The sequence below is a fragment of the Chlorocebus sabaeus genome, chromosome 15 (genome assembly GCF_047675955.1).
Source record: "Chlorocebus sabaeus isolate Y175 chromosome 15, mChlSab1.0.hap1, whole genome shotgun sequence".
In the NCBI taxonomy this organism is placed as follows: Eukaryota; Metazoa; Chordata; class Mammalia; order Primates; family Cercopithecidae; genus Chlorocebus; species Chlorocebus sabaeus.
In genome coordinates this window covers 18,058,596-18,070,827 of record NC_132918.1, presented here as the reverse complement: position 1 = coordinate 18,070,827, position 12,232 = coordinate 18,058,596, and the positions used below count along the sequence as shown (strand labels likewise).

The following is a 12,232-nucleotide window of genomic DNA, read 5'->3' as shown; positions in this document are numbered from 1 at the left end:
GCTCTACAGTCTGTCATTTACCCCCACATGTTAACTATCTTTCAATCTAAATGCTGGCAGGTGAAAAAAGAAAACAAAGCTCATCTTAGAGACATTTCTGAGTGAGTTCTGCTCAGTGGTGTATCAGGGAGACATGGACCCGAGTCACAGGGAAAGCCTAAACCAGAGGCTGACACCCAAGTGAGTGCAGGCTGGAAGTCAGTACATGTGCAGGTAAGCTGGGACACAGCACGAGGCAAAACCACCCAGAAAGCAATGCAGTGCATGCCACCTCTGAAAGACAAGGAGGAAGGGAAGGCGAAGCTGTGCCCTGACAGCTGGTTATTAATCTGTGCTTCCCCTGAGGCAGGAGGCAATGGTGGCCTTACTCTGCCATGGCTAGAGCTTAGCCTGAAGGGACAAAAGTCACCACCCTGCAGCCATTTTCCTCCCCTGGAGACTTAACAACTGCAAAATCCAGGCAGCAACAGAGAAAAGGAGCTACCCTAACAGTTTCTTCTGGTCCAATCCATTTCAAAGGGCCTATTTTTGATTGCTGAAGACATTTTACTCCAAAGCCTTTTCAGCGTTCAATGAAAAAGCACATGAATGAGGACTAAAGGATGGTTTTCTAGGAACCAATCAGAGAGGCAGAGTATGCCTGCAGAATTCTCTCAACAGTATTTTGGGGTAATGGCACTGGCCAATCCAGTATCCTGGTTTTTTTTCTTAAGAGCCAGGGAGCACCAACATTTTCATTCTAAATAAACATTAGGAAAGCTAAAATTCTTGTTGAGTTATACTTGCCATGCAAGGTGGAATAAATAAGCATCAAAAGTCCAAATGAAACAGAAAACTAGGGAGACAAGAAGAGTAAGAGAGGCACTTTGCAATTTATTACTTTGTTAATTTGCCTTACATGCCTTTTTAAAAGAAAGAGCTTTGGCTCGAATGAAGAAAGAGGAATATAAGAATGAAGATTAAGTGGGAAGGAGGCAAAACCTTGACAGGTGACAATGACTTGGAAATAATAGATAAATAAAAACAAACAAACAAACACCCACAAACATGGTCATAGCTAGGAGGGAGGAAAATGAAAGGCTATGTAGTAATTCACATATATTGACAAAAGAAAAAATGGTGAGTCCATAAACGCTCTGACCCTTGTTGTAGATGTGAAGCGTTCCACTTCCAAAACTTGTGCTTTTATTGGACAGCCAGAGAGATACGTCTGTACATTAGGCTCCTTAAATCCTTGAGTGTTATAAACAGCAGAGAAAGGGATATACACTAAAAAATAAGTAAATAAAGTTAATGCAATATATGATTAGCATAACTTGTCTTTTACAGGCATTCTTTTAAGAACCATGTGTTAAAACAAGAAAGCCTCTTACAAAATGATCTGAGCCCAGTGTTACATCTGCAAGGAAAATCAGTCATTTGCTGGTTACTTCAAATTTGTGCTCTTCCAAGCAACCCTGACAAACTCTTTTCTTCCCCGCTCAGATCATTCGTCTTTACCTTCCTGTATCTTGGGATCGCTGGGAGACACGTCGTATTCTACCTCCTCTCCCTCAAAGTGGAGTTCCCGCGTGTCCAGATTTTCTATGATATTACTCATGTCAGCAGCAATTTTCTGCAGTGCAGAGGTATTTACCCGTGACTCGGTTTTCAGTGACATGTTAACTTAGGACACAGTAAAAGCAAAGGGGCTAGGAAAGAAGAAAAGGGTTACAAAGACTTAGTATTTTGATAACATAAAATGCTATTCCACAATTTGAATCCAGACTTAGATACAGCATATGGAAACAATTCCGCCTGCTCTGTGTGAGACTCAGTTATCCAAAACCACCTTTTAGTTGTTCCTGTTTAACATTTAAAGGATTCTTAACTTGTAAATTAAAACGGAGTACTCAATTGTAGAAAAGAAAAAAAAAAAAAAAGAAACACCACATTGAATGCCAACATTTCTCTCATCCGACTTTATTAACTTGGATAAGTAATTCAAGGGAGATTGGTTTGGGAAAGCTTATTCAGGGAAAGAAATAAATTATTTGCTATAATAAATACAGCTGAAGAAAGAATATAATGTAAAATAAGCAACTCTAAATATCTCCTAAAGAAAATTTAGAGTATTTCACATATTGAAATATACAGATATAGAAATATTTTTATGATAGCATAATCTTTCTACATTTTCTCTGTAGGTGATATCACAAGCAAAGTGTATATTACCTTTCGAGATATGAGAATTTGGCCACGACTTTACATGAGGTATAATGACGTATGTGTCTTGAAAGGAAATTGATTAACGTACCTATTCCGAAAGATATCTGAGGTGCTAGAATTATACTTCCCTCCTTTTTTTATTTCTTTAAAGAAAACTAGTTCTATTTCATTCTGATATTTAATAACACAAGTCGTTGCACACCAGTACCCAGGGCAGAAGAGTTCATATGGATATTATTTTTCATGTAAAATATTGAGATTCGAGCTTCACACACTGTCATCAGAGTTGGATGAAACATCTGTTTTGCCTGATATAGAAATAATCTCTCTGTTAAAACCAGGCCCTAAAACGGAAGGACGCTCATACCAGTAACTCTTCAGCACATGTTCATTTATAACTGCAAATCACAATGGGCATCCACCACGTGATGAATGAAAATGTGAAGGTGAATAAGGCAGGCCCCTGTGATTAAGGAACACCTGATATGGGTGAGGGAAATGAGGCATATAACCAAAGTTCACCCCGGCCTCCTCCAAGGTCTTGGGCTTCTTGAGAATGAAATTTGCCCGGGGAAGACACTTATCTGGGTCTCTCCTGCAAGTGCTACCAAAAAGCTAAGTGGCTATATGGGAATGCTAAGAAAGTCTCAGGAAAACTTATACAGCCCTTATTATAACTCAATGAGTCTCTAAAACCTATACTGTTATGTCTGGGACAAAGAGACTGTGTTTGGAAATTCAAAAACGGGAGTGAAGGAGGGAGGTTCTGGTTTGGCCAGATATATAAAATTAATATATCTAAGTTCCCTGGAACTATGTAATCAATCATGTTTCTTTCTTTCTTTTTTTTTTTTTTTTTTTGAGAGGGAGTCTCAGCTCACTGCAAGCTCCGCCTCCCGGGTTCATGCCATTCTCCTGCCTCAGCCTCCCGAGTAGCTGGGACTACAGGCGCCTGCCAACTCACCTGGCTAGTTTTTTGTATTTTTTAGTAGAGACGGGGTTTCACTGTGTTAGCCAGGATGTCTCGATCTCCTGACGTCACGATCCACCCGTCTCAGCCTCCCAAAGTGCTGGGATTACAGGCTTGAGCCACCGCGCCCGGCCAATCATGTTTCTTTCTGTGTGTTGGCTGTAAGAAAGCTTGGAGCCAAATTTGTGGCCTACTATAGCAAAGTATAGGACTATTTCTTCCCTTCAATGTTCCCTCCCACTTCTAATTTATATTATAATAGTTAATAGTTACTAATTGTTTAGAATGCACCTCGCTGGTTATAATTGTTTACATACATTGTCTCATTTGTCATTAATAATAAATCTGTGAGGGTTTGTTATTTCTATTTTGAGCATGACAGGAGTTTGTCATCCCCTCTTTATAGATAAGGAAACTGAGGCAAAGAAAGACTAAGTAACTTGACCAATATTTTAAACAATCTGTCCAAGGTCACACAGCTGGTAAGTGGTGAAGAAGGGACTGGAATTCAGGTTTCTCTCACCCAAAACCCAATATTCTCAATCATAATCTTTACCTTGCTATCTATTCTTTGTAGATATGTAAGCCCTTGGAATAGATGGAACAGTTAATATAAATAAGTACCCTGGGGCAAGTCCATTTAAGAGCAAACCCTAATAGGAAGAATTGGAAATAAATTCCTGCAACTCGGTTACCACAAGACGAAGCCATTTACATTCCCAGGGTCTTTGTTTCCTCTCTATAAATTGAAGAGGTTGAGCCATTTCATCTCTAGAGTTCTTTCAACACGAAAACCCTAACTGTAGATAAAAGATGCCATAAAAGTGTTCAGCCTCCCTTATAATTTAATTACTTTAACCCTTTTCCTAGCCCAAGAAATTAATCAGAGTAGTTTTGCATTTGAGTAAGAGAAGCAGGTAGCAGAATGTTTTCTAACCTACATAATTTAATTAAGATCTATTCAGCCTCCATTGAGGAGCGTTGCCTTTGGTCAAAATCAAAATATGTACGTCCTTTCCTCTTCATTCAACAAACACTTAACAATGTGTCAGATTTTATTCTATTCAAAATACAAGGTAATGAAAAATTTAGAGGAAAAGAGACAAGGAAAAACAGATAAGAAATTACATCATATCATTGCAGCTTGTTAATTTTTAAAGACTTCAGATATTTTTTATTGATTAAACAGACTTATTAACTTTGTCAACTTTCTTAACATAGTGAAGACAAAGGTTACTCCAAATAACCTTCCTTTTGAACTACGTGCTGATCCTAAAAATGCCTGTTAATTTTAAGAAATACAAAGACTACAGTAATCTATACAGTGTTACAGAGCTAACGCATCAAGCTAAAATAAATATCCAACTTCAGATAGAGAAAAAAGAAGCATATTCACTTATGAAAAACTTGAAGAGTGAGACATGAAACAAAGAAAATATCTTATCATTTATCAAGTGTTTATTACATGCTAAGCACAATTGTAGCACAGTTATGTTATTTAATACTCACAATGACCCCACATGGTAGATATGATTATTCTGAGAGATTTAGTTAAGCAATCGTCCAAGGTCACTCAACTTGTGTCAGTGTTGAGTTTATAAAGCAGATTTTGTCTGGCTCTAAAATCTTATGGAGTTGGTTACAGAGGCCCATAATTATTACTTTTATTTTATGGGCTTGAATGTCTATAAATTTAAATTAATCTTTTATATGAAGTTTAAGTCCTGTGACAAGAGATGTCCTCTACTTTAGTCACCATACCTTGGAAGGGATCATACTAATCCCACAGTCACTTCAATTATGAAAATGACATATCTCAACAGCTTCCTGAGTTCCTTCTTAGCCTTTTACTTTTATGGTTTATAATATTTTATAAGACCATGTGGAAATGGACCCAAAGCATTTGCAGATTTGTTCATGCTTTTGTAAAGACTTTACTATTTAATAATAGACAATGAATCATTTGTCCATCTTTACCTTTACTTGTGTCCATGGGCATTGTGTGCTGACTTTTCATCCAACCATTGTATTGCTGGTTTCATTCTTGAATATCAAGCTGTAAAACCATCTATGCTCCTATGTTGTCAAATCTTCATTTATCAGTCAATGTTTTCTTTCATCTAAAATAATCTATAATAGGGGGTGAGCAGCTGCCACAGGCACAGCCTATATTAGTCAGCAATTGGATAAGGGCTTCAGTGTTTACACTTGAGATAATGTAATTGATTTTGTTATCTCCTTATAAAATTATACTGCAAGATCATTATCATTTTCAGTACCAAGAAGAGATGGTGCCCATGGAGAGATAAGAGCAGCTGTGTTTTATTTCTGTTTGCATTTGTATCTGGAAAGTAAATAAGGTTTTTTTTTCTCGTTTTGAATTATAGAACTGAAAATCTTTGCAGGGAAGATTTAATGGCCTCCAGTTATTCAGTGATGAAATCAGAGAATTTTCTATTCTCAACTTTCAACAAGATTGGGAAGTAGAACATCAAAGAGAAGCAGACACTTTCCTTTTCAGATAACAAATAGATAAACACTGCCTTAGCCAAAATACAATAATGTCAACTATAATTATTGATATTAACATAAATATGAACATTAGCCAATCTTTGCTAAATTTGTACTACACGCCAGGTACTGTACACAGAGATTAATATCATGATCTCATTTAATCTTCACAATATCTTTAGGAGCTGGTTCCCATTGTTACCAGCATTTTTAATGAGTAGCTTAGAGAAGGTAGGAAACTTGGCAGGGCCACACGGCTGGAAAGTGATGAAGCTGGTGATCAACTTTGATTGATCTGACTTCAAAGCCCAGCTACCTACCAATCCAGAGGTGGGGCTGTGGGTGGAAGGAAACATTAGCACTGGGAGGCTTTTACACTTTGCTTCATAAACTCTTAAAATAAAACTTTTTTTTTTAAAGTCAAGCTCTTGCTCTCTTGCCCAGGCTGGAGTACAGTGGTGTGATCATAGCTCAATCCAGCCTTGAACTCCTGAGCTCAAGCGATCCTCCTGCCTCAGCCTCCAGAATAACTAGGACTACAGGCATGTGCCACTATGCATTGCTAAAAAGTAAAACCATTTTTAAAAGAACAACAACCCACATTCACTCCGTGAACATAGTTACAATTTACTTATTGCTTCCTTTCTAACATAATATGCAAAAATTTCCTCATTTTTTTCTAGATGCTATTGTACTTACTGAGAGAAATAAATGTAATGGATTCCTAAGCCAAAAATCGTATCATAATGTATGAATGTAAAAAAAAAAAAATCATGATTAGTTTAAACCCAAACTGAGTTGTGGGGATATCTTGTTTTCCCATTTTTTCACAATGATGAAAATTAAAGGATCCATAACATATAACCTTCGAAAACACATCATACAGCAACTGTATTTCTGGAACTGATGTGATGCTCTCTGAGATATAAAAATTATAAATGTAGATTCAAGTACTAAACTCAATCTCTAGTAATATAATATGACTTGGATAAATATCTTTTGAGTTTAGCTGACTTTCAATAAAGTAAATGACATTAACATATTTTACACTCCAGACTACATGTTTTGAGAAAATACATTTTAAATATCCTCTGATGTTTAATTGGATCTTTGACTTTTTATAAAAAGGAGCATGACTTCCACAAATATTAATGGAAGGTGATTATGTACCTTGGACAGAAAATGAAATGTCAATGGTATAAGGGAAAGATCAAATGACCTAGGATTGTTCTACCCTTACTATGAGTGTAACCTGGGCAACTACCAGTCCGAGGGTTGCAGTGTCCCTCTATGAAATGTTCCACTCATGCTTCCTCCCTTGGGAAGCTGTGAGGAGTAAATGTGATCATGGATACTCATCTACAGGCAAAAATCATCTTGGTTGCTAGTGTCATCTTTAATTCTATTAAAAGGGGACCCCTGAAAAAATAATCTTAACAGAGTTTATCCTGCTTTTCATCTCTTTTTTAGCTGCCAAAACTAACGTACCATCTTGCAACTGTCTTTCTGACTGGGCTACTCTAAGAATGGGTCTCTCCCATTCAACCAGTCCTGAAATTTCTGGACTATACTACCCTAAGTATAAGAGAAACCAGTAAGCCTTCCTCTGCAAAAACAATCACGGAAGGCATTAGCCAGCCAGACCCAGCTAATGTCCTTCCTTTTCCTTGCATGTCTTCCTGGCCTCATCCAACCTGCTGTCCCTGGCTGGTTATGCAATCCTTCCTTGGCATCCCCATAGTGCTCGCCACTTTTCTCACGATTGTGGCTCCTGCTCCCTTTGAGGTCCAGCACCCTTTGCAACTTTGATGAAATCTGTGAACCCACAACCCCAGAAATAAATGAGCATGGGCTCACATGCAGCATTTTGCATATATTTTCATAGGTTCATGGTTGTACCCTCAAGACCTTTAGGTGAAGAAGCATGTCCACTGAGCTGCAATCATGTGCTGATGCACCCATACACCTGCCTTCCCACTAGACAGGGACACTCCTGGGGGAAGAGGGTTAGAGTCATGGACATTCACCACAGACACCCAGCTGAGCACCTGCTCAACACGTTTGTTGATTTAAGTGACATAATCAGTGAGCTGTCCATAGAGAAAGCTGTCAGCTCCAGGTTATTCAGTGAATGACACAAAGAGATATTATTTCCCTTACATACCGCAGACACGCTCAGATGTAGAAGCCTTCTGGTTGAAAAACCCCTGAGAGGCGTATAACATGTAAGAAACAGATTGGCTGCCAAAGCAATCACAGCTAACACAGCAAACTGCTAGTGAAGCTTCCTGTGTGCCAGGCTTTTGCTGAGGGCTTTTCATGCATCATGTCAAATGATCCTCACAGCAACTTCATGAGGAATACTGTCATCATTCCCGCTTTGCAGACAGTGAGATAGTGTGACAGAGGTGAAGAGTCAGAAAGTCAGTAAGTCACCTCTCAGCCTGGCTCTGGCTGACCCAAAAGCCATGTGCCTGCTCCTCTTCTGCCTTCCACCTGCGCCTGTGCCAAGAAAAGGAAATGCCAAGATGCGGAATCACCCAGCCAGCTCTCCTGCCCATAACCTGTGAGTCCAGTTTTCTATTATGTCTATGGTTCTGAGAGTCAGAAGTTTGATTCCCAAACACAGCCCTTCCACTGAGCTCCACATCCAGTCTGATCTCAGGGAGCCCAGAGCCCAGCAATCTTCCACTTACTTATCCTTCTCTCCTGGCTTTATATCAAACCCTCCACTTGGCCTAACACTGATGCTGCTTTTATCCCTGAGATGTCCAGACTGGTGCTAAATACTTTGGACTCACTGTGCTCACAGAATAAGAGTTGAATTCATGTTCTCTTTTTTCCCCTAGCTAAAAACAAACAAACAAAGACACATCTATAATGACATAAACCAAAATGGTTACATAGCTCTTACAATTTCCATAATTTCTGCCATTAGCTAATCTCAACTAGTAAGTATGTTATTAGGATACTTCTAATAATGATCTCTCCCAGCCATTTTTAATAATAACCCAAGAAAACCAAGGCAGCTTTATGCCATGGAGGCACAAAGAAATCCCATAAGACATCATGGTTTCCAGAAGGGAAAACCTTCCAGACAGCTGTTTCACTATTCCAATAGTGAATTAGGATATAAGTCACATGTTTTGGGGCATGAAAATCATTTCTTGATTCTTATGACTTTTCCTAAATCCTTTGACCTCTTTGGATGACCTTTTAAAAACATCCATGGCATTTGTTCTCTGGCATGAGCTTTCTGAGTAATTTCCTTTAATATGTCCTAGAGTTAAATATTTCCCTTTTTGCAGTGGTATCAGCTTCTAGTTCATCTCAGTCATATCTTTGAATTCAAACTGCTTCCAGAGTCAAATACAGATGTTAAAGGAAATTGACATCTATTCAAATGCTGAAGGAAATTGACATCTATTTCAAATGTTGATGGTTAAGAAAATATGATGTGTCATTTCTTGAGTGCCTGCACTGAAAGGCATGTTACGTGTATTACTTCCGATCCTCACAACAATCTCACTGGGGTCATGGGAGCTTACTGAGGCTGCACAGTTGTGAGTGGTGGGACTGGTTCTGGTATGTAGGCCACCAGATGGGCTGGGTCCCATCTGCCTTCCTGACCTCTGCTCAGTAAAGATCCCCAGTCATGACTGCTCTCACTTCTTCTCCTAAAGCCACCAACCATCTCAACCTCCTTCTGGGCGAGGGCAGGGCTTTGGCACAGCTTCCATGGCATGCAGTACAGCACGCGGCTCCACTGACCTCCAACCAGACCCTCGGAGGCACTGGCTCATCCAGATGCTTTTGGATTCAGTTAAAGTGCTGCACCGGGGACATGTTCTCTTGCTTCCTCAGGAGTTGTGTGTCAGGGGGGTAAGAGGAGTACAGGAAACCAAGTCTCACAGCCTGTGATACTAGGGCAGGTTAAGTTGCTGGCAGATGCATGCCTCTCCCCTCTCCTTCGGGCCTTGGCTGTGCTGAGCACACTGATACAAAACAGTCAATCTGGAAGATGTTCTATGTGATGGAGTGACTGGCTGCTTTTCCTGGGAAGCTATGGCCAGCCAGGAAATGACTGCGTTGCCTTCTTTCCTGCCTCTCTTCTCTTCCCCCCCCCCTTTTTTTCCCTCTAGATTTATAAACACCCCTATTCAACCCTACTATGCAACCCCAGAGGCTCTGTACAGGAAACTTGAGCTAGGACAGTGTTAGAACCAGGATTCCAAAGCCCATGTTTTGTTTGTTTGTTCTTTGTTTTTTTTCTGAACCGTCCTGGCTCCTGCAGAAATTCGTTTGTGCTGAATTTAACAGTAATTTTTAAAAAGCAAACTTGCATAATGTTTACTATGTGCCAGGCAGGGATCCAGGTGGTTTGCATGCATTAACTCAATCTGTCCTTACAACAGACCTATGAAGTAGCTGCTATTCTTAGCCCTTTTTCATAGGCAAGGAAACTGAAGGCACAGAGAGATAAGTGACTTGCTCAAGGCCACACAACTATCTGATCTACTTTGCTATTATTTCTGCCTTGGTTAACTTGGGCAAAGTCACTTTAGTTGGTGCTCAGTTTCCTCACCTAAAAACTGAAAATTAAAATATCTGTTTTACATGAATATGAAGTCGTCTGTGTTTAGGACTTTGCAATAGATACATTATAATGTAAAAAACTCCTCTGTCAACATTACTAAATGTCAGAAAAACAACATATTCTAAATGACATCACCCAGAAGATAAAAACCTAGCCCAAATGCCAAGGACATTTAGATGAGGATTCTGAGCCAACATCTAAGAAGATTTATTCCTGTCCCTGTAAGTGACAAGGCACATTATAAAGATTTGTATTTGAAGAGAAAATATGGGAGGATCACTCCTAACTTCAAAGCCTGTTAATACGTTTATTACGTGTAAGTCGGAGACTTTGTACAACCACTGGATTGACTTAAGTCAAAGGGAAAATTCTTCTTTATAAAAGAAAGGTAGTTAATATTGCTAAAAACTGTGGTCAGACTTCTAAAATTAACATCCTTGGATGTTAAATGAATACTCAGTTTTTTTATGGCCAAGAATAGAATATTCATGCTTTCCTTTCTTTCACTTCTCTTCAAAGCAACAGGCAAATGACCTCTGTTAGTGTGAGTTTTGGCAGTACAGAGAGTGTTTTCAATGATATCCCATGAATTTCACCTATGAGAAGAATGAATCTGGCAAACACACATCGTAAGCTCCTCCAAAAACTCTCCAGTGCTGATTAGCTTTTGAATCCTGTCACAACTGCTAGTTGACATAGCACAATTTCAATTTTTTGGCCATCTATATAATTACTAAAAATGTTTGTTGAGGCAGTACTGTACCATGGTACATTTGTGATTTTGAGTGAAGTAACTTGAAATATGACTCTCCTTATGGTAAAACAAGTTATTTATGTCTTTCTGTGCCTCAGCTTCCTAATGTGTAAAATGGAAGTAACATTGCGTGATTTAGAGCTTGGACTATACTAGATGCTAAAATAAAGTTAGTTGTTCTTATGTCCCTAGTTATTCTAAGAGCTATCAGTAAGACCCCTGCCCAAAGTCCATATATTCCCACCTGAATCATGTCCCTCCTAAGCACAGGAACTAGCAGCAAGAGCTGGATCTGGGAACGGTCTGATGTTGTCTGTTATAGAAAACACTGCTATAAACTTCTGGAAACAAAATGAATCAAGCTGATACATACGCTCCATTTCTACTGAAAACACAGAATTGCTAGGTAAATTGTGATTGTTTTAAGAAAAGATTTATTCAAGGTTAACAGCAGTGGCAGCAGCAACAAAAACAATAATGAAGAAAAAACCTACAGTGTCTAAGAATGAAGAAACTGAAGTCTGATGGGCACACTGGAACTGAAGCTGTAGGGTCCAACGAGTTCTGGATCTCAGATAAGCATCTGAGATTACAGTTCTGTTCCCTCACATAAATTTTAGGAGATAAGATCCCAGAACCATGGGAGGCAGTGGCCTGGAAGTGACACGCTTACAAAAAGACCCAGAGCTTCAAAGAGCTACACTGCCTATTTAAAAGGGACTAAATAACCACACCCAGCATCCCTGGGAAGAAACTACATGGAACTGTGATAACTACAAAATGAAAAACTGTATATAAAAATTATCCAAGATCACAATGTCTAGTTTCAGTAATAGAGGTATTACTTTTATTAGATTTACCATCCCACAGATAACAACTACACATTCTGTAATATATATAAAACTACTATATATATACACTATATATATATAGAGTGTGTGTGTGTGTGTATATATATATAACTTGCTTGAAAAACAACCAAAATCAAGCAGAAACTGGAAGGAAACCTATATTCGGAAGAAAGAAACAGCATTGTTTTTGTCTAAGGGCTGGTCCCAGACCATGTCAACTTGAGTGACTAAAGCTAGGCTAGAAAGTCCATAGATTTCTGGCTTGAAGAACCAAAGAACTAACTTCACAGCTATCACAGCAGCTGCAAAGTGAGGCCAGAAATCCTAGAAAGGGGAGAGCC

The 12,232-nt window shown here is 39.0% G+C and overlaps 1 protein-coding gene across 5 annotated transcripts in view; it reads right to left on the bottom strand.

Moving 5' to 3' along the window:
- Window positions 1–12,232, bottom strand: part of PLD1 (phospholipase D1) — a 212,015-nt gene that overhangs the window by 134,136 nt on the left and 65,647 nt on the right. For all 5 annotated transcript variants that reach the window (XM_007972100.3, XM_073023463.1, XM_007972101.3 and 2 more), the window contains exons 2-3: window positions 1,501–1,691; window positions 1,142–1,269 (exon numbers count right to left, since the gene is read on the bottom strand). In XM_007972100.3, coding sequence (XP_007970291.3) covers window positions 1,142–1,269; window positions 1,501–1,660 — 288 coding nt within the window. In that variant the 5' untranslated portion in view covers window positions 1,661–1,691. The remainder of the gene's footprint in view (window positions 1–1,141; window positions 1,270–1,500; window positions 1,692–12,232) is intronic.